The 26445-nt window shown below is 44.9% G+C and overlaps 1 protein-coding gene across 2 annotated transcripts in view; it reads right to left on the minus strand.

Moving 5' to 3' along the window:
• Positions 1 to 26445, minus strand: part of SPTLC2 (serine palmitoyltransferase long chain base subunit 2) — a 127611-nt gene that overhangs the window by 48766 nt on the left and 52400 nt on the right. For both annotated transcript variants that reach the window (XM_090033793.1, XM_090033795.1), the window contains exon 9: positions 21597 to 21723. In XM_090033793.1, coding sequence (XP_089889919.1) covers positions 21597 to 21723 — 127 coding nt within the window. The remainder of the gene's footprint in view (positions 1 to 21596; positions 21724 to 26445) is intronic.

The raw sequence follows: 26445 nt of genomic DNA on the forward strand, positions 1-26445 counted from the left end.
GCCACAGCTAGAGTACTGTGTTCAGTTTTGAGCTCTGCAATTCAAAAAGGATGCGGAGAAGCTTGAGAGAGTGCAGGGGAGAGCCACGCGCATGATCAGAGGTCAGGATAACAGACCTTATGTTGAGAGACTGAGAGCCATGGGACTCTTCAGCTCTTCAGCCTGGAAAAGTGCAGGCTCAGGGGTGATCTGGTGGCCACCAATAAGTTTATTAGGGGTGCTCATTAGGATCTGGGGGAACATCTGTTCACCAGAGCACCCCAAGGGATGACAAGATCAAATGGTCACAAACTCCACTGCGACCAATTCAGGCTGGACACAAGGAAGAGCTTCACTGTCCGACCACCAAAGTTTGGAATAGACCGCCACCGGAGGCAGTTCAAGCACCCACTTTGAACGCCTTCAAGACACATTTGGATGTTTATCTTGCTGGGATCCTATGATCCCTGCTGACTTCCTGCCCCTGGGGGCTGGACTCAATGATTCTCAATGATTCCAGGGTCCCTTCCTGCCCAAATGTCTATGAAATCTATGAGATATGGTTTGAAATAAGCAGAATGATGTTAAATAAGGACACATACAACATGGAAGATTTTACTTGGATAACATGAAAAACTTTCTAACTAAGGATAGGTAATCTATTTCAGCACTTTAACTAAAGAGAGACTATTTTTTAAGAGTAGGTTAAACAACTCTGTCTAGCATATTTGAGATACAGCTGAGAACAGACTGGATAATTTTAAGGTGCCTTCCATTCCCATTTTCTGATTCTGACAGTCAGTGACAATTAAAAGTACTGAATACAACACTCAGTGCAGGAATTTAGCTATTCCATACATGCCTATGCATTCAAACTTTTTTTTTTTTTTTTTTTTACACCATAAGGCAGCAGCTGGCAACTCTTCTGAGCTGCAGGGCAGAACAAACCGGCTCTGATGTGGGCCAGGGAGACTTCAGTGGAGCATCAGTGGGGAGTGATTTGACTGTGCCAGGGCTGGGCAGTGAGAAGCGACACCGGTGCTGGGTGGCAAGAAGCTGTTCCCACGCCAGAGCCAGGAGGGGACAGGGAAAAATGGCATCAGCATGAGTGCAACTCCTAACCACCTGGCACTATCATGGGCATGGGCAAAGCCTCACCCCGTCAGCTTTATGAGACAGTTCCAACGGCTCTGGGGACCATATGATACTGACCGCTGCTGCAAGGTGATTAACATCTTAAATTAGGGACTAGAAGATGAAGTTTCACGCACAACAGATGTAACTGAAGAGTTTCATCTTATAGGTTGCGTTAAAAAAAAAAAAAAAAAAATCTAGAGTGGAAACACCCTGACCCCATCTCTCTCAGCAGGCACAAGACCCCCATGCCAATATGCAAGGCCACAGCTACACACTCCATGTATTCTCCTGAAGTAACTCATGAACTGATGCTGAACTTGGGTAAAACAACTTGGTTTGCTGACCTTGGTTTTGCAACTACTGAGCAAATGAAAATGTCCCATGACCAGGAGGGATGCGGTGGCAATGTGAACAGAAGGAAGAATAAACCATACAAGTGCAAGCATTTTTCTGTACTAAGCATAACATTTGTAGAAGTCAACTCATCTAGAAAGCCTTCCCCAGATACCAGATACTGCCAGGGAAAAAGTTTTTCATGTCAACTTTTGAAATAGCAATCAACATGTGGCTAAAGTGATTTTTTTTAGAATTTTTTCATAGCTACCCTACACATGAAAGGATCCCCCCCAGATACACGTCTTAGAGCGAAAGTCTTTGAAAGTCAGAAGAAGCTAGGAAACAAAAACAGTTTTCAACTATGCAAAAGGACTAACTTCCTGCTACTGCCAGCTTCAAGAAACATTTCGTGAAACCACTTTAATTCCAGGGGAGCAGTGTTAGGCTTCAGTCTGACAGGAACAAGACCAAGACATTTTTCCTGGCTTGAGACTGGCTTTCTGAGATAAAACCCCACCATTTTCATAAAGGAAACCTGCTTTTGCAGCTGTATTATGGAGATACTGTCAATCCATAATATTGACATTTAGTTTATCGCTAAGAATTCACTTCTCAAGTAGCATGTCCTGTTATCTGAATAATTTGCAAAATGAAGACTTGACATCTGTAAACTGAATACTTACCCTTCAGTTACTGGATGTTTGAGACATGGTAGTCAGTACGTCTTCAGAGTAGGTGTGCATGCAATTTATAATTTTTTAAATCAGTTTATTGGGATTAAATATACACTGAAGCATCCTCATATGCTCACAGGAGTACATAAATGACCATCTGGCCACAAACTGCTTGTTCTATCATGACCAAAAGCCCGTAGTATGCTCGGATTCAGCAGGGACTGAAGGATCCAATGTGACCATGACATCTGGAAGAACCACAGTGGAACAGTCTTGTAAGCATGATCATTACGGATCTCACTGTAGCTGCCTGACAAATACCAGGACAGTAGGAACAAGTTTCAACCGAAACAGTGGTTATGACAATTCTTCCAAACTTATCATTTGAGTTAGCAGTCAAAGAGAACAACATTTGACAAAGGTTGTATCATCACATTTTAACTTTCTGAAGCACAGAGACCACCACTTGAGCTTTCATAAAACAAGTCTTGATAGTTGGTGTGAGAGGCATGACAGTCAGCAACAGAGTTGTTGTGCGTTACCTATTTTGCTACCCTTTAATAGGAGATGGCTGTTTCTAGCCATATCTGAACATTGTAAGGTAAAGCCAGGATGACAGTCTGAACACTTTTTGTCCAGTAAACAAAGTCCTGAATACTGGTTTATGGAATTTCTTTTCCCTTGAGGGCAAGTATCATTGTGGGAAGAGGACAGGTGGGATGGTTTAGATGAAATTCAGACAACGTTCTTAGGAATGACCTTCAAGAAAGATCTTGGCATGACCTTTTATTTTTTCCTAAAAGGTATTGTTTAGCAAGGCTCAATCATAACTGCCTACAGTTAACTTACTCTTCTGGCAAAAAGTGGTACCCAAGGAGAGAGCAGCTAGGAAGGCTATCTTCAGAACAAGATGATGCAAACAGCACTCCTGGAGAGGTTGCAAGAGCCCTGGGACAACAATACCAAGTTCCCACAAAGGTAGGTTTTTTGACTGATGGGTGACAAATGCAGTAATTCCTTTAGATTTTTTTTTTTGTAATAATACTGGATGGCAAGAAAAACAACTCAAAAATGTTGGGGGTAAGTGGCAAATTGCAATTTCTGTAGCAGATCTTTAAATTTGAGCTGAACTGCTTTAAGCACAAGAAATAGTCGAGGATCTTCACTGTTAATACTTGAATAAGATTCAGACTATGCTAGACTGCCCAGGGGAAAAGACTGTGTTTTTATCTCTTATTTACCATATTTTTATGGCAGATATTTTCCTGCTCTGTAGGGAGCAATCTTCATCTACAGTACTCAGTTAAGCAACAACACATATGAAAGCAAGTGAAATGTTTGAATCTCACCTAGCTAGGAGTACTTGAGGTTAGGTGTGGGAGATAACTTGGAAGCCATGGAACCAGAACTGCAGCTACCAGTAAAGACAGCATCATTCATTCTTCCTTATCTGTGCTTGGGACTACCTTTGATGGCAAACAAGTACATTACAGGTGAGGGATCTGCAACATTAACATGATGGATTTGTAATTACTACTTGTAATTAGCAAATTCCTGAGCAAGGCAGGCAGCAACCAGACTTGCTGAATTCCAGGAGACAAAAGACTAAATGAACGGCTTTTCCCCATTCTGATAACACTAGGTTTATAATTCAATGCCCCTACCAACAGAGTGGCAAGGAACAGATCTCTTGTTTGTTTATTCAAGTGCATGGCTCCTGTGTTGGCCAGGAATACTTTTATTAGGAAAGGGCTGAAGGAAAGCCATAATAAAACAGGCCAACCTGATTAGTCTGAACTCTAGGCCATGCTAAATTTATCATCCAGGGACCTTCAATTCATTAGATGGCCAAAACAAATACTCTTGCAACTATCACAAGTGTCTACAATTAGCCTCTTTGTTGGGGATGGGTTTAAAAAGGGACTTCTTTTCCAGGCATTTGTGGGTCCCAGTCCTCAAGCTGGGCCTGCAATAACATGTTCTGTTCTCAGACCTTCCTTTCAGATATCTCAAGTCATCACAGAATACACTAGATCAGGGTGGGCAATTATTTCAGCTGGAGGGTTGCTTAAGTTTTGGTAAACTGTCAAGGGCCACATTGGTTGTCCTGCCCCTTGGTTGCCATCTTGGGGCCTGAAGTCCTGCCCCTAACTCCTGACCTTTGCCACTGGAAGTCCCGCCCCTTGCCCCCTTTGAGGAAGGGGGGGTTGCCATCTGAACTAGAAAAAGAAAAAATCATATACTAAAAGCCAAATATTTACTATAACTTATTTTAATTTTATTACAAAAATGTTTGTCATGATTTGTGTAGTATATATAGAAAAGACTTTATAAGTCAAGAACAGTCTTATTCTTGTATTTTGTGTGGAGGATGTAGATGGGGTAGATGCATGTGTATGGTGGGGTATGGCAAGTGTGTGTGGGGTTTGAGAGGAGGCATGGCTGTGCATATTGGGGGGGGGGGTGTACCAGATGTATGTGGGGATTGTGGGGGCAGGGTGTGGGTATGTGGGATGTGAGCAAAGATGGGAGTGGTGTGGAGACCCCACCCCATGGCGCACAGCCCCACTGTCAGCAGCAACAACAGCAGCAGCAGGTGGCAAGTGCTCGGGACACTTGTGGTGTGCACAGGCACCTCTGACATGAGCCTCTGCCCCCCTCCCACTCCCCTGCCATTCTTGACAGGCAATTTGCTAGTTTTTCATAATTCATTAGAAGAACCAGCCTGGTGACTAGAGACAGTGCCTTTCAGATTGAGCACTATATCATGAGGGATGGTGGTTATGTTGAAGTTTAGCACTGTGTACTCTAGTCATCCTAAAACTTTAATAAATGGCATTTAAAAGCAAATTTACAGATTGTTTCTATCATACCTACAACATAAGTCATTGACGTTTAAAAGTGCACAAGGACTTTATGAAGACCCTGTACCAGTCCTGCAAACAGTGATGCAAACCAGGTATTGAGTCTGGAAGAAATGGGATGATAGAAGCAAGCACTGTCATTGCAAATGAGACCACTAGGTTTTTTATTCAGGCTTCTCAAGCCTAAGGATTAGACATGCATCTTCAGACTAAGAAAACAGCAAAAGTTGTTTCTTTCTGTACACCTGATGAGGCTCTTCTACGCCTTCTAGGTAAAGCAACAAGGTCACTTATAACTCACTCTTTAACTCTTCCCTGAAAAGGGATGAGAAAGTGAATGGAACAGCTGTAGGCACAGATGTCCATATATCAGGTGTCTATATCAGGTTTCATAGATTCATAGATGCTAGGGTCGGAAGGGACCTCAATAGATCATCGAGTCCGACCCCCTGCATAAGCAGGAAAGAGTGCTGGGCCTACATTACCCCAGCTAGATACAAATCTAGCCTTCGCTTGAAGACCCCCAGGGTAGGGGAGAGCACCACCTCCCTTGGGAGCCCGTTCCAGATCTTGGCCACTCGAACTGTGAAGAAGTTCCTCCTAATATCCAATCTAAATCTGCTCTCTTCTAGCTTGTAGACATTATTTCTTGTAACCCCCGGGGGGGCCTTGGTGAATAAATACTCACCAATTCCCTTCTGTGCCCCCCTGATGAACTTATAGGCAGCCACCAGGTCGCCTCTCAACCTTCTCTTGCGGAGGCTGAAAAGGTCCAGTTTCTCTAGTCTCTCCTCGTAGGGCTTGGCCTGCAGGCCCTTAACCATACGAGTGGCCCTTCTCTGGACCCTCTCCAGATTATCCGCATCCTTCGTGAAGTGTGGCGCCCAGAATTGCACGCAGTACTCCAGCTGCGGTCTGACCAGCGCCCGATAGAGGGGAAGTATCACCTCCTTGGACCTATTTGTCATGCATCTGCTGATGCACGATAAAGTGCCATTGGCTTTTCTGATGGTTTCGTCACACTGCTGACATGTTCATCTTGGAGTCCACTAGGACTCCAAGATCCCGTTCCACTTCCGTGCCACCCAGCAGGTCATTTCCTAGGCTGTAGGTGTGCTGGACATTTTTCCTCCCTAGATGCAGCATTTTGCATTTCTCCTTGTTGAACTGCATGCATTCTGTTGTTTTCTGCCCACTTGTCTAACCTGTCCAGGTCTGCTTGCAGCTGCTCCCTGCCCTCTGGCATGTCCACTTCGCCCCATAGCTTAGTGTCATCTGCAAACTTGGACAGAGTACATTTCACTCCCTCATCCAAGTCGCTGATGAAGACATTAAAGAGTATCGGTCCAAGGACCGAGCCCTGCAGGACCCCACTGCCCACACCCTTCCAGGTCGAAACCGACCCATCCACCACGACTCTCTGGGTGCGACCCTCCAGCCAATTCTCCAACCACTGGACTGTGCAGTCATCCAAGTCACAGCCCCTTAACTTGTTCACCAGTATGGGGTGGGATACCGTTTCAAAGGCCTAATTTGGCTTAATAGAACATGGCACACATCCCTTTAAGAATATCTGTATCCTGCTAGGCTCTGATGTAGTTCTTGACATTCCCACCAAATCTTCTGAATTAGTTGACAGGATAGATGTTGGAAGAGGCAGGTATCACATGACTGCTACCACACACAGCACAGAAATTATCTAGCGACTAGAAATGAGTCTATTGTTTGGGGTGTCGGTGGCAAAACATATGCATGTTAGTGTGGTCATTTAGTAGCCAGGGACTTGGAAGGGAGAAGGGTTTGTGCCTGAGAGCTGTAGGAACTTCTGTAGGAGGTTGGTATAAAAAGTCCCTAGTGCCCCAAGTCTTAGGTGAAGCATTTTACCAGTTCTTTTGCTGAAGATTTCCATCTTTTCCCACAGGAGGTGCTTTTGACCCCTCAGTTCCACAGTATAACAACTGCCAAGAGCAAAGTGGTCCATCTCCCTCATTTACAGTTATAGCCAACTTTACAGACATATCAAGTGTCAATGACATGTCTGTAAAGTTGTTCTGACAACCATACTCTCTCCCCAGCTTTCCTCACGATTGGAAGGTATATTTGGAAAATAATACCTGGCAGTTTGCTACATGGAGTTGCAGGAAGGTGGATGAGTAGATTGTATCCCCGGGGGGGGGGGAAGGGGGGGGACACAGCTTTTAGACTTCTTTATTCTGTGTCGTGCCTTCCAAAGCTTGGCTTTTACTGTACTGCTGCAACTTCCAAGGATCCTGACTTTGAATGGGTAAGAAAACAAAAGAAAAGAAGTTGCAGCTGCTAGTGCAATTAAACTGCTATTAGTGCTGTGTAGACCTACCCTAAACATGACTGCATGAATGTGCCATTCACATTGGCAACACACACTAAGAGATCCAAGAAGTTCTCTAACTTGTACCAACATATCTAATTTTAGTTTTTACTACTGCAAATGCAACAGCTGTCATACACACAGTTTAAGTACAGTTATGATAATCCCTGGTTACATTTGCTCTTCTAATCTTCCTTCCTATTCCCATCCTGCCACCATGTAGGATTTCAAAGCTATGCCCACACCAGAAAGCAAAAGCTTTCCAGAAGTTTTTGATAATGGCTCTCAATTCTTCTCATATGATAATTCAATCCTCTCCCATGTTGGTAATGCTGGCTTCATGTCATCTACCAAATACATAAGCATGCATCTAAATCTTGCAGCAAAAATGTATACGTAGCTTTTTGTAATCTTCATTTTAGCCACCTCCTTGTTTGCCTTACAGTAACAGTATTAATCATCATCTTGGATAATTTCCTGGAGGTAGCTTCAAATACTTTGCTTAACTCCAGATAAATTAGGTCCTCTATACTGTCCTTATTTAAGCAGTCAGTTATTCAGTTAAAGGATATTAGAATGGACTGACAGATTGGATCAAGCCATGTTGCAGTCTTTTTCATTTTCTGCTTGATTATTCTTTCCAATGTGTGTTGTAAGATCCTACATAGTACCAAAGAATACATAATGGGGCTAATGACCTGTGTCATCCAACCCCCTTTTTAATATAGACATTATTATTTTTATTCTTCAGTGATAAAAGAATCTATTCCCAAATCAGATTCATAGAAAAGACGTCTTGTAGTATGGATTTAAGTTGTATAACTGTTCTTTTGATACTCTGGGATGGAGATTCTGTTCCTGTCCCCCAATTTCAGAGTCATAAATTTAAATGCAAATATACCTTAAATATTTGTACAATTTCTCCTCAAAGACAACATAGTTTTTGTGCATAGCTTTGAAAAAAAGGTTGCCCCCGCCTAAATACCAAAAATTCATATGACCTAAGGAACGTATTTTCTAAACATGCAAAAAATGCAAGTTATCTGTATACCTGCAAGAGGTAAGCAGCAGCAAAGTTCAGGTTTGTCAGTGCTGGAGATATTTGTACTAGCTGACCTGCACTAACGTTAATAAAAAAATAAAATAAAAAAAAAAAAATTAAGTGACAGGCACTAGGCTAAAAAGTCAGTAAAATTCATTTATTCTGTTTAGTGTAGCCACATAAGTTAAAAAAGCTTTAAGTACAGATACGCCCCAATGCAACAGTTCTTTAACCGGTCTATGAAATTCCTGTGGCCCAAATAATTCCCGGTAACCCACAGAAAAAACATTTGGCAACATGAACGATACTCGCTCTCTCTCTCTGTGCTTTCAGCTCCCAAGAGAAACCAGAATACTCTTTAGTTTGTAAACACTTCAGGATTAGGGACAGACTTAAAAAAAAAAAAAAAAAAAGATCTTGTTTGTGCCGTACACAGTATCGCAATATAGTAATTAACAATCTCTCTCTCATGCCTGGTTTTATATTTTATGTAAGCAACTGCTGTGGTTGCCACAATGATATTACTTAAGAAGTAGGGGTGCACCGGTAAAGATTTTCTTGGCTGATACCAATAGCCAATTATTATACACCAGGCATATTGTCTGATAACAGCAGCAGGGGTGCTTGAAATAAAGCTCGTCAAATGAATCATGGAAAGTTAGGGTTGGACAGGACCTCAGAAGGTCATCTAGTCCAACCCCCTGCTCAAAGCAGGACCATGCCTCAACTAGATCATCCCATCCAAAGATCTGTTTAGCTGGGTTTTGAAAATCTCCCAAAATGGAGCTTCCACCACCTCACTAGGTAACCTGTTCCAGTGTTTTACTACCCTCCTAGTGAGAACATTTTTCCTAATATCTAACCTAAACTTCCCTTGCTGCAACTTGAGACCATTGCTCCTTGCTCTGTCATCTGCCACCACTAAGAACAGCCTACCTCCATCCTCTTTCGAACCCCACTTTAGGTAGCTGAAGACTTCTATTAAGTCTCTTCTCAGTCTCCTCTTCTCTAAACTAAATAAGCCCCAGGATCCCCCAGTCTTCCCTCATAAGTCATGTCCCCCAGCCCCCTCACCATTGTTACTGCCCTCCACTGGACTCCCTCCAATTTGTCCACATCCTTTCTGTAGTGGACGGCCCAAAACTGAACACAGTACTCCAGATGTGGCCTCACTGGTGCCGAATAGAGGGGAATAATTACTTCCTTTGACCTACTGGCAACATATCTACCAATGCAGTTCAGTATATTAGCCTTCTTGGCAACAAAAGCACACTGCTGGCTCATTTTCAGTTTGTCCACTGTAACCCCCAGGTCCTTTTCAACCAGAGTCACTGTCCAACCAGTCAGCCCCAGACTGTACTTGTGAATGGGACTGTTCCATCTTAAGTGCAGGACTTTGCACTTGTCCTTGTTGAACCTCATGAAATTCCTTTTGACCCAATCCTCCAACTTGTCTAGGTCACTCTGAATATTACCCCTACCCTCCAGCACACCTACTTCTCCCCGCAGCTCGGTGTCATCTGCAAGCTTGCTGAGGGTGCACTCTGGTATCTTCCAGGTCATTGACGAAGACATTGAACAAAAATGAGCTTTAGTTCGAATGCTGCTGTCACCATTTTTAAGTGCCAGGACACTTTTAGGAGAAGAACTGAGCAGGGCAAGGGTGGAGGCAGGTTGCCCACTGTGGGCTCAGGGCTCTCTGCCTGGCTGCCTTTGCTGCCACATGGGTAGGGGACGTGGCTCCCAGGGCAGGGGGCACAACTTGCCACCCCCACTGTTGAAGGGCAAGCAGGGGACATGAACAGCATGCGGTTTCCAGGGCAAAAGCAGCTGGGCAGAGAGCCCCAAGCCCACAGTGGGCAGCCCACCTCTGTCCTGCACACAAATCCAGGGGACACATGCCCCCCCATACCTCTCCCAGGGCTACGTGCAGCAGTTGGGAGCCACCCCTGCTCCACACTCCACCCTCACCTCCTGGATGAGCCACCTGTGGCTCCATCCCACTCTCCACCCTAGACCTGGGGACCCATTCACTGCTCTGGCTGGGCAGCGCCCCCAATACCACTCCTTCCCTTGCACGACTGGGGCTTCGATCTGCACCCCCACACCCTTTACCCTCCACAGATTTATCTGCAGGACGCTGCTCTCCATGCTGCCTGGATGTATTCCTGGCCACGTGCATGCTGAGGCTGCATGCTTACATGCAGAGTCGGTTATATTTATTGGTGACATTATCAGCTACGGTGGCCAAAAAGAGCCAATAACGTTAATTTTCCTTTTATTGGTGCCTATCCACCTCTAGTAAGACAAGTTGCTCACCAGGCACATGAAGACACCTGAAAACCTGAAGTCAATCTAGTGACTTAAAGCACTGGACTGAGAACTGAGAACTTAAATTAACTCCAATACACCCGTTACAGGCATCAAACTTTTTCTTTATTATCTCATCTACCATTACTTCTGATTTAATGCTTCCATCAAATTTGAAAATTGATTCAAGTAAGTTGATGATTCAGCCAGCTGGAGTTTGCAAGCTGCATCCTAACTGTTCCTTAACAGAAATATTTTCCTTCCTTGTAAGCATGACCAGAAGATTAGAGTTCTAAAACCACTCTACAGACAAATAAATAAATAATACCATCTTATATGGAGTGTGTGAATGGGTGAAAGACCCCTACTACTTCACTTGATACATAAATCAAGAAAAATAAGCCATTGAAAGAAAGTCAATTTGTAGCAGTCATCGTCTGTCAACTCAGCTTTTGTTCTCTGAAGACCACCTAACTGCAATTTCTATTCCAAAATGAAAACAGCAAGGGATTTACCATGCTATTTAGCCACAAAAGGGAAGTACACAAGCAGGTCTAACTTGGGGGGCACTGTGCAGTCACACACCCACAATAATGATTAATGTCCAAAAGAAGAGGAAGACACTGGAAATCTTCTATTCCCACCCAAGCACAGCATTATGAAGATGTAATATAGTGAAAGCAGAAATTCTGTCAACATTCGTAAACACACATTCTTCAAAGCACCAGAGCCAGAAACCCCCCCCCCCCCCCCCCCCCGGTCCAGGTTAACAGCCTCTCTCAAGAGTCAGCCTATGTCATGTGGGAGGGGGGTTCGGGTGCAGCAACAAGCTGGATTTAAGACTTGCAGCAGGAGGTAGCAACAGTGAGTGATGCTTAAAGCTGTCAGTCCCCTGGGGAGAAGCAGGAAACTCTCTTTATGACCCCCAAAGTATTTGTTTTTCCAACAGTTCCCAGTTCAGCTTGGTATTTACATGGGCTGCAAAAAAAAAGTTTCTCTTTGCTCAAATTAGTTTTGACTGGTCCCCATTCTCAAGGTGATAATTTAACATCTCATTAACAAGTCCATTGGTGGGGGGGAATTCAAATGAGCCAAGCTTAATGCTAATTGAATGTTTTCAACCGCAACCTACACAAGGAGTTTTTATTCCCTCTTCAGCTGCAACAGCAAACGCTGCCTCCCTTTGAACTGCATGGGATTGCCCAAGTATTGACAAGTTAAGATCTCCATGCTAATTAAAAAAACAAAATAATCCAAAAAACAAACCACGCCTGCAAAGCAACAACCACCCCAATCAGTGATGGAAGCCACATTAAATTCAATGACAAATATCACTTTTGGGGGATGCTGCTTTGGTTCTGTGTGCTTTGACACCTTTATATATTTTAGGCTCGTCTTCACTAGCCAAAGAGCGCTTTACATGATAAAATCTTTTAAAAATGTAAAAGAGAAGATGTGCAATTTAGCTACTTTGAGCCTGTGTCTTATCTTGAAGTAAAAATACGTATTTTTTAATGAAAGTGAGACAACACAGTTAACAAAAAACTGTAGAAATAGGCTAGTTTTTACGTAGACATCTAGGTCACTTCCACATAAGAATACAGTTTATATTGACTAAACACACTGAGCCCTCCTTTCTTTATTACAATTTAATAGATTAGAGCCAACTTAAAAATTTCAATTCTAATGGATTTAATTTTTCCTGATTATATGCAAATACATCAAGTCTGCATTGCTTAGCTCAACACTGTGGAAAACTAAAATCTGTTGAAAAACTACTATAAATAGAAATAGTCATTTCCATTCTAATATTATTTGTACTTCATCCTGAGAACTCTTCAGCCATGACCAGATATATTGGTAAACTTTTGAAAGCTGCTCACATAGCTCTTCATTAATTCTTTACTTTAAGACAAACTTCAAGTGGCTTACATAGCCAAATCCACTCTTTGGCAACATCTCAAACGAGACCTTCAGAGCAAGGACAGTTCTCAACATACTCCTTAGGACCTCTGGGTGCTACAAAACACACAGGAAAAGAGAGTGACCATTTCATAAAAAAGTTCTCATCACAACCCAAGCTCCACCCTCTAAAATTGTGTAGATCTTCATTGTGTCACCCTGCTAATTTAGCATGCTTTAAAAATGCCAAGGGCGACAACTCACCATTCAACTTGTCCTTAGGGCTCCTTGAGCTCAATGTCATTTGTACTCCTTTTAGGACTACTATTGCTACATTAGTTATTTCTAACAAATATTTAGAACACTCCTTACAATTGTCAGGACTCGGGTTAAATTGACAGAAAGGTGGACAACAGAAACAAGTTTCAGGTCACTGAGCTGTGACACTGTCCCAATTCAACTGCTCTTTGACAATAGGCAAAGAGATGGTACTGCTGTTATGGTTCAGTGGTAGCATCCTTGTTCTGCCAAATGGAGACCTAGGTATGATTCTCAAACGTGCACATAACTACAGCCATCAAGGCACTGAACTTCTGGACACAGTGTAGACTTTGGATTCTGTCTCAGTACTCCAAAGGGGTGGGGGAGGTGGAAGGTCTGGGCAGCCTCCACTTCTCCAAAGCTCCTGCCTGGGCATATGTGTCAAATGTCTAGGTGACCACTCATGCATACACCATGATCCAGAAGGATACCTCTGGTAGTGGTACACCTGACATCAGGGAGCCAGAAGGGTTAATGCAGATGCTGTTCGTTTTGCTGCCACTGGAAGGTATCTCCATAGCAGGGCTCTGTACTCCAAATTTTGACAGATGCCTACTACTACCTGCAACAACAGGTACTAGTTTGAATACGGGGGCCATGTTTTAGAGGAGCTTGATTGCCTCATTTTTGGGGTTTAGCATGAACTGGGAACCAGGGGGCTAGTCAGGCTTTGACAATGCTCCTGGTCTCCAGTGTCTCTGTGGCAAGCCAAGTCTCGAAGTGCACTTCATACCAAACCACATCTGTTGGGACCATTTTAACTAACACAGAAACAGTCATTTCTGGTTTGAAAAGGCCTCCATGTGAAAAGGCACATAGTCTGATGGAAGCTAGTTACTTTTCAAAACTTACAAAATTCACTTTCTACTTTTGGTAAAAAAAAAAAATCCCTGAAAGGCTCTACCTTTCCCCTAAAGGTAAGTGTGTGTTTTCTTCTAGGTTGGCAGATCTCCTCCAGCAGGCTTTAAACTAGGCTCGTTGGGGGAAGGGGAAAACGAGGGCAGAGGAAGCCTTGGACTGCCAAACGAAGCAACACCCACAAGTACAGCCCAGCCTAGACCGATGAGCAGAACATATACACAGGTAAGCAACAGGGGCCAGGGTAATGCTGAGAGTAGGGGCCAGTGCACACATCCACGGGAGGCCTCAAATGCCTCTACACAAATGCTTGTATATGGGAAACAAGCAAGAGGAACTTACCCTCCTGCTAGCTGACACCAAACTCAGACATAGTGGGGCTCACTGAAACGTGGTGGGACCCAACACATGACTGGGTGGTGAATATCAAGGGCTATAGGCTGTACAGGAGGGACAGGACAGGGAGGAAAGTTGGTGGCACGGTGCTGTACATTAAGGAGGAATACACATCCTCGGCAATTGGCAAAGAATCAGAGGAGGGGCACTCTGAAGTGCTCTGGGTTAGAATACAAGGCAGTCGTGGGGAAAGACTCAACTGTGGGGGTCTACCACAGACCATCCAACCAAGGGGAAGAGCTAGACCAGGAATTCTTAAGTCAGCTCACAGAGGTAGTTAGGTCAAAGGACGTTGTCATCACAGGTGACCTGAACTTTCCAGACATCTGCTGGGAAGAGCAGTCAGCCAGGTCTGACCGCTCACGTAGGTTCCTAGCTCAAATGCAGGACCTCCATCTAACCCAGGAGGTGCACAGCCCCACCAGGGGAGATGCCTTGTTGGACCTGGTGATGGCCACCGGCAACGACCTGGTGAGGGGGCTGCGGGTGCTTGACCACCTGGGCGACAGTGATCATCGCCTGCTGGAATTCACCATCCAGCGCAAGGTGGCAAAGGCCTACAGCAAGGCAGCAGCCCTAAATTTCAGGAGGGTGGACTTCACAATGAGCTAAGGAGAATCGTCAGGGAAGCACTGAGGTCCCGGAGGGGAGGGGAGCCAGGTGTCCAAGAAGAGTGGTCGCTCCTTAAGGAGACGATCCTCCAAGCCCAAAAGGGAGGTAATCCCAACACGGATCAAAGGGGGCAGGAGGGCGCAAAAGCCCCCATGGCTTGCTAAAAGCATCCAGGAATGTCTCCTAGCTAAAAGGGAGGCGCACACCCAATGGAAGGGAGGGGCCATCACCAGGGAGGATTATACTGCGGTTGCTCGGGGATGCAGGGGGGCGGTCAGGAAGGCCAAGGCAGAGATGGAACTGGGACTAGAAGTCCTTTTTTAAATACACAGGGGGCAAAAAGAAGGTTCTGGGTAACGTGGGACCCCTGCAGGACACGCTAGGAAATCTGGTCTTGCCTCCATTTTTCTGAGCAGGGACCGGAACAGCCACCCCCCTCTGGGCCCCCCTTAGATCCCAGGGAAGGCACATCTAGGCCAAGGGTTAGTGAGGGGCCCTTATGCTTAGGGGCAACCAACATGGGTTCATTAGAGGCAGGTCCTGTCAGACCAACCTGGTGGCCTTCTATGACCAGGTCACCAAATCCTTAGATGCAGGGGTAGCAGAGGACATAGTCTTCCTGGACTTCTGGAAGGCTTTTGACACCGTCTCTCACCCCATTCTCATTAAGAAACTGGGGGGCTGTGGTGTAGACACCCACACAGTCAAATGGCTGGAGGGCCGCACCCACAGAGTGGTGGTGGATGGGTCATTTTCGACCTGGAGGGATGTGGGCAGTGGGGGCCCCAGGGCTCGTTCCTTGGGCCCGCACTGTTCAACATCTTCATTAGTGACTTGGACGAGGGGGTAAAAAGCACCCTGTTCAAATTTGCTGATGACACTAAGATGTGAGGGGATGTGGGAAGGGAGGAATAGGCTGCAATCAGACCTAGACAGGTTACAGGGGTGGGCAGATGAGAATAGGATAGGATTCAACACTGACAAGTGCAAGGTGATGCACCTGGGGAGGAAGAACCAGCAGCATACCTACAGGCTAGGGAACTCCCTTCTCATCAGTGCAGAGGCAGAAAAGGATCTTGGAGTCATTATTGATGCCAAGATGAACATGGGCCGGCAGCGTGGGGATGCAGACAGGAAGGCCAACTGCACCTTGTCATGCAGCCACAGATGCATCTCAAGCAGGTCCAAGGAGGTGATCCTCCCCCTCTGTGTGGCACTGGTCAGGCCATAGCTGGAGTACTGCATCCAGTTCTGGGCGCCGCACTTCAGGAGGGATGTGGACAACATTGAGAGGGTCTAGAGGAGGGCCACTTGCATGATCAGGGGCAGCAGGGCAGGCCCTACGAGGAGAGGCTATAGGACCTGAACCTGTTCAGCCTCCACAAGAGAAGGTTGAGGGGGATCTAGTGGCCTGTTACAAACTAGTCAGGGGGGATCAGCAGGAATTGAGGGAGTCCCTGTTCCCCCGAGCACTACCAGGAGTGACCAGGAATAATGGTCACAAGCTGGCAGACGGTAGATTTAGGCTAGATATCAGGAGGCGCTACTTCACTGTCAGGGCGGCTAGGATCTGGAACCAACTTCCAAGAGAAGTGGTGTTGGCTCCTACTCCGGTGGTCTCCAAGACAAGGCTAGATGTACACCTTGCTGGGGTCGTTTGACCCCAGTACTCTTTCCTGCCATGGCAGGGGGTTGGAATCAGTGATCTGCTCAGGTCCCTTCTGACCCTAGAAACTATGAATCTATGAAACTATGCCTCATGTTAACCGCCCAGGTTCATTTCAGTCTGAAGGATACCTCTGGCATCATATTCTCTGCTGGTGTTGTGGAACCTCGGTACTGGGCTACTGAATCAGAAGTAAGAGCACACCTATCAGGGCTTAACAGCCAAATGGTCAAGGAAGAAAAACACTCTTAAATTATCCATGGCACTTCCTAGATTTTCCTGGAAGGTGCCATACCCAATTACCAAGCACACCAAACACTGCTGTGCTCCAAGATTTGACATTATCAGATCCCACATGAAAACAAAATTAATCTCATTGCTTTATTGATAACCATGAACAGAGCCCCTTTATCCCACTTCAGGAGCATGCCACAGCCAGAGACAGTTTTTTATTACAGGAAAAGGCACCCATCCTATCACTTGTGTTACTCCAATCAGCTTCTTAGCTTTGCAAAATCTGTTTTTCCCACTCCCCAGCCAGGGAACATCAGGGATTTATTTCTAGTTTTTATCATCTTCCACTTTTAGTAAGAATGAGCAAGTTTTGTACTCAAATTACTGCCCAGGACAAGTAAGAGCTGGCAAGTTTTAACTGGCTAGAAGCGCAGTCCCCTCACACCATGGGACTGCTTCCTCTGCCTGCTGTCTCTAATGGTTGCATTCATTAGTTTTTAATTAGGACTCCAGGAAGCATTTGGCCATCTTGTGTACATAAGTTTTGAGCTGTAAAGAAAGCAAATTGTTGTTTTATGTTGTGCTTTATTTCCTTTATTTGACATCTCTAAACCACATGTGGACAGAGCCACCACGATAGCCAGAGATTCCTCTTTCTCTGTTGAGGACAGAAAGGAGGGGGGAGAGATGCAGAGACTGAACAACTGAGACATGCCTTCAATGCCAACCACTTGCAATTCCTTTGACAGGGTTCTGACTGGGAGCGTTAGAATCTCAAAACCAGTGCTTGGTCTTGTGGAAAGAAGCCATTTTTTTCTTCCCTCATTTTTTCTACATCATGCCAAGTCCAGTAAGAGGATTGTGGTTAGAGGCTCCATTCCCAGAGGACAGTGCGTCCAGCATATCTGAAATCTTTCATTCTTGGCTACTGTTGCTTCTGCAGAAACCTTTAAAGCTCAGGAAAAAAAACTCATGCACTGCATCTGAAGATCTCAAAACTGGTTTCTTTAGCTAGTTATGCGTATGGAAAGTAACTCAATAAGTGGGACTGGTGGACTCTAAAGCAAGCGATTTGAGAAGCACTGTATGAAGTGCAGTAACAGAAGCAGCACCTCGCCAAGAATGGAAAACATGGCCCAGTCATCAGTATGGCAGTCAAAAGAGCCAGTTTTTGAAGCCTACCCATCTAGGGCAGTCTATTTCACTGACGACACACAAATTTTGCCTTGATTACATTTTTAGAGTCACAAAGGCAACTATTAGGAAAGTAATACCCAGGACTGACATTAATTTAAACAGCCAATGAAAAAAACCAAAAATCTCAATGCAACTCACGTTCTAATGCAATCTACATATTTATGTGCCATCACCCAATTAGGTCAAAAACCAGCTTATTAGCCTCCTCACTGTGTTCCATAAGTGACCATGCTGTTATGTATGGCACACGTATTACCCCTGCTGCCCGTTTATTGACACCGTTTGGTTTACGGCAGTTTAAACTGAAGAGATGTCAGGAGACTATTTAGTAATAATATATGGTTACTCAGCTACATATACAGTTACACAGTGCAGTCCCCATCTCGTGTTGCAAGTCTGGTGATTCCAGGTACATCATGAATTCAGAAATACCCATTTAAAAAAGTTGCTTCTGTTAGATATCAGATACCAATGCTTGAAAATAAAGGTCGTAGGGGGAGGAGAAAGTACTGGTTGTGGGAGAGAAATCTAGTCCTATAGTTTGTTTCTCACTCCAGGGTCACCATTCTGATCTCATAATAAGTTTCCACAAAGAATCTGGATGTCAGAAGATGACAGCTTTTAAGATCATGCATGTGGAGCAGGTGCAGGCAAATGACTAAGTCAGAGGCTGTAATAATCACTCTTGGAATGCAAAGCTTTATCATACCTCAAATTACACAGCAGGGTAAGGTGGCACCTTGGAGTAACTCATGCAGAAAGCACAGGATTGGGCACCAATAAATCTAGTATCTAAGAGCAACTATCAGCTTCCTCTGGGCCTTGGCAGTCATGACATGCCTCAGTTTCCTGAACCTATAAAATTTGTCTTTGCTACTTCAGGACTGGGGAGGGGATGTTTGTTTTATAGCCAGGAACAGATGCTCATTTGTCTTAGAACAGAAAAAAAGTCTCAGGACAGGCATGTACAAACGCCTCCAAATCAGAGTTGAGCAAGTAGCTGAATGCACGCCACAGTTCTGGCATCGATTCAATGACGCAATCCTAGGACAGCCATTCAGATTTGCTTTGCAGTGTCCCAGGACAAATTTAGCACTGCTGATCCCATGAACTTTTTTAACATGGTCCCAGGACAATGGACGTGGATGCCTGAATGACTGTCCTGGGAGAAAGCAATTTCTCCTAAAACAAATGGGATGTTTGTTTGTAATCTTAGCATTAGCTTCTACTCCATTTCAGAAACAAACAGCAACAGCTCAACATACTCCTTCATTTAATTATACCTTTTCCCTGACAGTTACCATTCGCACTCACTCCTTATGGCTATGCCTTACATATTCTACTCTACCTATACCCTGAATGCCTTCTTAATCCCTGTGACTCAGCAACAGTCCCTAACAGGACAAGCATTTTACAAGGTCACAGTAAGGAGCAGTTTAATCCATGCAAAGAGGTTTTAAATGAACTTCTTCCACCAAACAAGACTACAAGGCAACAGCAGCTTGAAAACAATACAAAGACATAACAAATACTTAATTCCCAACCTTGGATCATGTTAGTGTTGACAACTGATGCACCCACTGAAAGCAAATTGGAGAAGATGCTTTCAAAAGAGAGAATATCCCACACAAAACTCATTTTTATATCACTTCTGCCATGACTGTCCCCACCCCCCCATTTCCTACAGACTGACATGGAGTCAATGGATGCAGCCCTAGAACTTTTATTAGCAGATGTTTAGAACTGTGAATCCAAGAAAGATGACAAAGCCGGTAGGGAAACACATATTGCCTGAGTGAGGGACTAACATTAGAGGGATGGGGATGAGGAGGGGAACACAACTAGGTTACAAGAGATACACTGCTTCCTGGCCTGCTCTGCCATTAACCCTAATCGCTCAGTAGATCCCCTGATGACTTATCATGGAAGTGTGAAAACCACTGCACGGGAGCCCACACACACCGGATTTCAGCTGTCAAGTCCAGCACATCTGAGGAACACCAAAAAAAAAACACCCCCAAAAGGAAAGCTTGCAACACCAAGCTTTGATGACTGCTGTAGGATAACAGAGACCGAGATCACCTCTTTGACTAAACAGAAAAGCTACTAGAAATTCCAGCATTTCTAAATGACACTTAAGAAAACTATGGAAACATTAGCCTTGCCCCATTTATTTGCAGCTTGCAATCAGTTACACTTTCTTCACTCATCACTTCACTATGCACAGCACATAATATTGGCAGTGGCCCAACAAAAGCAATGCCTGAGGAAATCAATTAGACGAGTTGCTGACAAATGTTGAATCAAAAGCAACTCAGACCTAGCCATCACTAGGGCAGGCTGAAAGACCCATCTCTGCCATAGCTTTACTTCCCATAGTAACAACCTATGGATGTCTACTTCAGAAGGCTGGGGAAGGATTCTAGGCACAATGCTCAGGTCACCCATCTGGAAAACCAGACAAAGCCCTCAAACTAGGGTGGCCATAGATAGAATTGCCTGGCAAGTTTGGTCTTAACAATTACCAATTCCTCCTCAAAAGAATGTATACTAGGAACAATCATCAGCACTGTCTTAACTTTAAAATAATGCAAAGAAGTTGGATCAATCCTGTTTTAACACAGAAACAGTTATGAGTTCACTACATGCTTTTCTATCACTCAGAAATGATTACTTTCACTTGATGTTCCAGATCAGGCAAATTCTTCAATACCTACCACCACCTTGTGGCTGAAGCTGAAAATACCAGGAGTCAGATAGATTTGTATTTTTATTAGAACTCAAAAGGTGGTGTCTGGATTACTAATCATCATACCCATTCTGAATAAACTCTCTTGACACCCCTTGTTGGTACACAATGAAGAGGGCTGCATAAAAACCATCCACATAAAGCCTCTAGATCTAAACAATAATCTCCATCTGCAACGGAGAATATTCTACTACAGCAGCTGCTACATATTTCCAATCAATGGGCCAACTCAGAATCAGCATTTTTGAGTGACCTGCTTAAAAATGCCTAGGTGTAGAAGTAGAGCGCTTCGAGGGAGGAGGCAAGTCTCCCAGAACATTCATATACGCTGTCAAGCTTCCCTTCAAATTGCTGTCTTTGTAAAGGAGAGGAAAAAGCTGACAGGATGGAAGAATGGCTGAACACTCTCTGTTGACATGTCGGCAGGCAGCTTTCAAGGAAAACGTACTTCAGTTCTGAAACTGAGAAATGGTTTTAAAACTGTTCTTCCCTATTTCTTTCCAAAGTGAGTCTCCAAGAACCACACTTTATGGTATCTACAGTTAAAGCAGGACTGCTTACTCTTACAGCCCTGTGTCTTGGAAACCTCCTGAAAACAGCACTTACAGTGTAACGCACATGCATAACATGAGTAGTAAGGAAGAGATTACAAAACAAAAACAAATACAGGAAAAAAATTCAATATAAAATGTCAGTTTTGTATGCAAGGTTAACATGACCTTACATAGCTGGGACTATCCTACAAGATAACTAGGCTGAGCAATACTGGAAAGCAGCAATACTATAAAATGTCAAGTAAATAATTAGCTTGCTCTGAGTCAGGGATGTAGTTTACCAGAGTAACACTAAATCATCCAGTAGTAAGCTTTCATAATTACTGTGTGCCATGGCTATAAAGGGTTACATTTTCTGCACATACAGAATGCTCTTCAACCCCAGGTTGCAAGTATTTCTCCAACAAGAAAGACTCACCAAAAGTTGTGCCATCTTCACCCATAATACACTTCATGGAGGTGATGATTTGCTCCACAACAGGTGGCGACAATGATGTAGCATACACTGCGCTATGAGAATATGTGCGGAGATAATCAATCAGCTCCTGACAAAATATAAGAGACAGTCATATCATCATCCTAGAATCAGAGCTTTAAAGAAGCAGGCTTCAGTGACAACCACTCTCATAAAGTGATTGCAAAATGTCTCTCATACAGATGCACACCATTCAAAAGCTAAATAGAATGGATTGGGCTGTTCAAACAAGTACTTAAGACATTCAGTTACTACCATCAAATACAATTAAACTATTGACAACAGGTAAGCCATTCCTGTGTGTTCTACTCTGTTGCTGGGCGAGGTGAGTATTTATTCAAGTCAAACCTTTAATTCAAACTGACTTACTCAGCTGTGAGTCACAGCACTAGACTGAAACAAAATGCCTTGTGTACAGCTGAAATAATTTCAGACATGTTGTTTCAAGAAATTATTGCAATGTTGGAGAGGTACAAAAGAAGCAAGGCCTGTAAGTGCCTCTACTGACTTTGCCGGGGGACAGGGAAATTCCAAGCAGAGCACATCTGGGGATGGACACACAGGAAAGCTCTCATGTGGAGGACACTAAGATAACTGGTTTTGAAAATGCTAGCAGAACGGTTCTCCCACAGCATCTCAGGAAATGGAGGGTGTCAGCTGGAGGCCTCAGCTGCCTGTACACCAATGCCACAAGCATGGGGAACAAGCAGGAGCTAGCCAGCATTCCTGCTCTCTAATGGGCAATATGACCAGGTATGGATCACAGAGACCTAGTGGGACTCCTCACATGACTGGAGCGTAGTCGTAGAGGGCTAACGCCCTGCTCAGAAGGGAACATGCAGGAAAAAAAGACAGAGGGGGAGCTCTCTATGTGAGAGAGCAGTACACTTCCCTGGAGGCTGACACTGGCCACAAAGAGAAGCAGCTTGACACCCTCTGGGTCAAGGTTGGGGGGAGGGTGCGAGGGGAGAGAGAGGAGACCTAACTGTGGGCATTTATTACAGGCCACCAAACCAAGGGGAGGAGCTTGATCTGGAGTTCTCTCAAGAACCGGCAGAAGCCGTGCGTACAAGGGACTTGGTTATCGCAAGCAACTTCAATTACTTGGACAGAGATTGGGAAGAACTCGGCTAGGTCAAATTGGCCATGCATCTTCTTAACTATAAAAAAATAATCAAATCAAGGAGCTTTTTCTGAGCCAAGCAGTGCAAGGGCCAACCAGAGGTACCGCTCTCCCAGACTTGGTCTTGGAGAAAGGAGATGAGCTTGTGTGTGGCTGGAACATTGAGGGTAGCCTGGGAGACAGGTTCATTGTCCACCGCAAGGCTGACAAGTCAACTAGCAGGACTAAAATCCTGAACTTCAAAAACGCTGACTTTAATAGGCTCAGGGCATTAGTAGGGAAGGAGATGTGGGACCAGGGACGGAAGGCGAAGGGGGTGCACAAAGAACAGTTATTCCTCAAGGAAACGATCCTCGAAGCACAGAAGAAAACTATTCCCATGAAGAAGAAAGGTAGCAGGAGGGCTGCCAAGCCCTCCTGGCTCAATAGGGACATTGCAGTCCTCTTGAAAAAGAAAAAGAGACATACACACAGTGGAAGCTACGGACAGTCCTCAAGGAGGACTATACAACAGTGGTCTGCACTTGTAGGGAAATGATTAGGAAAGCTAAGGCAGCGACTGAGTTTAAGTTAGCCAAAGGAGTCAAGGACAATAGAAAGTCCTTCTTTAGGTATGTAGGGAGCAGAAGGAAAACAAACAGAAGCGTGGAGCCCCTGCTTAGCACCTCAGGACAGCAGGTAATGGACACTCAGGAAAAAAAATGAACTCCTGAATGCCCACTTTGCTTCAGTATTTCACCAGACCAAGAGGAAGCACAAGCAAGATAAGGATCACAGGGGGTATGGTGGGAATGACAGCCTTCCCACTGCAGATGCTGAGCTGGTGCAAAACCAACTAGAAGAGCTAGACATTTAAGGTAGCAGGACCAGATGGACTTCACCTAAGAGTGCTGATGGAGCCGGCTGAGATCACTGCAGAACCCCTGGCAAAACTCTTTTAGAAATCATGGCACACAGGGGAGATCCCTAATGACTGGAAGAGGGCCAACAATGTGCCCATCTTCAAGGAGGGAAATGGGAGGACCCAGGCAACTACAGGCCAATCAGCTTAACCTCCATACCAAGGAAAATCCTAGAAAATCTATTTAAAAGAATTTATATGCAATAAGCTCGTTGAGGGTAAGATTCTGAACGACAGCCAGCATGGCTTTGTCGAGGGTAAGTCTTGTCTTACCAATTTCATCTCCTCCTCCTATGAACAGGTCACTCACCACCTGGACACAGGAAAGAAGGTCAACATTATATACCTAGACTTCCAAAAGGCTTTTGATCTAGTATCCCTGCTGCCTCTGCAGCTCAGGGCTCAGCTCTTAGCACACAGCTGGGCCCTGCTCCCAATCAGGCAACTCTACTTAATTGGCACTGGAGACAGCTGCTAGTAACAGAGTGCCCCATGCTCTGTTACAATCCCCTGCTCCTGTTTCAGTGCAGCATAAATAATGGCCGCAGGTATAAATTTAAAGATTCTACAAGTCCCTTTCTACCTCCCTCTTGTGTACTTGCCACTTCAGTGCACCTACTACTTTAGCTAGGAAATGAATGAGGTCACATGGGAGGTGAGTGCATCAGATCTAAAATGAAGTTACTCATCATTAAAACGTTCTTCTAAACCAGGGGTGTCCAACCTTTTTGAATGTGGGGCCAGATCACAAACTTTTTATCACCAGTGGGCTGGCGAGCCATATTCAAAGACCTCACAGGAAGTGGTATCACATCAGGAAGTGATATCATGTGACCTTTGACACCAATGAAGCTGCAGGAAGTGACAATGAAATGGGTCTGGAAATGTGGTTTAAAATCCAAAATAAAAACTATATAAAAGCAAGAATAACTAAAATAAACACTTTCACTTTTACTCACTTCTCAATGAATGAAAGAAGCATAATGCAAGTCGACAAATCAAACGTGGAAAATATATCAGCCAGAGTGGAAACTAATCAAAGCAACAAAATATGGGCATTTTTGAGAATAATCTTCAAGAAGATTTATTTTTATTGAATTAATAACTAGTTATGACTAAAGGTTACATAATAAAACCCTAGTTTTAAATGTTGACCATAATTTAAATAGCAACATCAGAAGGGTTTGTCAGCATCATCCAGTCTTAAAATAAATTCCCCTTTTCTACACAGAGATTGATGGCAACATGAACCTTGACCGCTAGGGAAGCCCATCCAAAGATGTACTTCCTTCACACCTCCCTACTCATTTCTACAGGTTTTCCCAACACACCCTCTTCACCCCTCCCCCCCACACGCTCCCTATACCCTTCCCTACATTCATCCCTATACCCGCTCCCAGCCCCCCCCACATCACTATGAATCCCCCCACACATGCACTCCTTGTTGACCTTTTCACCCCAATGCTGCCCCTGCACCCACACCCAACACAAATACAGGCAGCACTCGCCCACCAAAGTGTCAAGGGACCTGCATGCAACCTCTCACCCTCCTAAGATTCCAGTGATTCAATTGCTGGTAGCCTGCTTTTGAGCAAAGCGCATCTAGTGTAGGCCTCACGGTGTACCAGACCAGCAGCTCTGACTTTTAATAAGGGCTGGGCCATTAGGATCCCCAGTTGTGGCTGGACATAGAATGCCTCTGGGTCAGGCTCCTCCTGCCTCCCGCCCAGCCTGGCTCCAGCAACCATGCGCCCTGCAGCCCCGGCCTGGCCCTGAGATGCCCCCAGCTCCGCGCAGGAACTTACCTGTGCCTCTTGTCCACCATGCATGTGGGCAGGGTGTGGGCCATGCTGCAGCTCCCCCAGCCACGTGCTGGGGGCAAGGGGCAGAGCCAGAGAAGTAGTTCAGGCGCTGTCCCCAGATTGTTCAATCAGGCGCAGCTGGGGCAACTCCGTGCCACGCAGCCCTTGGGGCAGTGGCGGCAGGACCTGGCTCACGTGATGAGCCCGGCCCGGCACAGGTAAGATGCTCCCCTCCCCTCGCTGCCAGCTGGGGCCTGCAGGCCGGCCCTGCCCGCCTTGCCACTCCTGTGGAGCAGGTGCCTCAGGTCACATAAAATGGCTTGGCAGACCGTATGGCGGCCCACGAGCTGTATGTTGGACAAACCTGTTATAAACAGTTTCTCCTAAAGATCACTACAGTAAACATGCCTGCAGAAGCAGGCACATATTCTACCCTCCACAACCATAAAATAAAAATGGGACTACACAGATGAAACCAACAGAAGAATTTCCTCCCAGCATGTGAGAAGCTGGCAAAGTTTATTTTCTATGCCCTTTGGTGAGGGCTAAGAACAAAAGAAACGTATTTGTTGAAAGTGCACTCCTACCTAGTAGAAATGGAACTTGAGTGGTCTGAGAGAGGTCATCCAGAGTATGTTGGTTAAAAAGCTGACAGGCTAGAAAGAATTGCACAGAAAGAGGGAATAAGGAGCTAGCCATCCTGGCAACAAGCCAGAGAGTGCAACAGGGCCACGTGTGGATGAACTGGTTGCAGATGGCATACAACTAAAGTTGTGATTTAACAGTGACCAAGTAGTAGAATTCCAGTCCAGGAGACAAATGCCTGACATCTGGAAGAATGCACTCAATAAAATCCAAAGAAGAGAAGTGTTGTACCTGTTCATGCCCTACAGGTTTCTTGGGACTCTACAGCAAGATTTCCCCCATAGAAAATAATGTCCTTGGAAGGTCCAATGAGCAAATGGA

This window comes from Crocodylus siamensis, chromosome 2 (assembly GCF_052110815.1).
Source record: "Crocodylus siamensis isolate JL-2025a chromosome 2, ASM5211081v1, whole genome shotgun sequence".
Taxonomy (NCBI): Eukaryota; Metazoa; Chordata; order Crocodylia; family Crocodylidae; genus Crocodylus; species Crocodylus siamensis.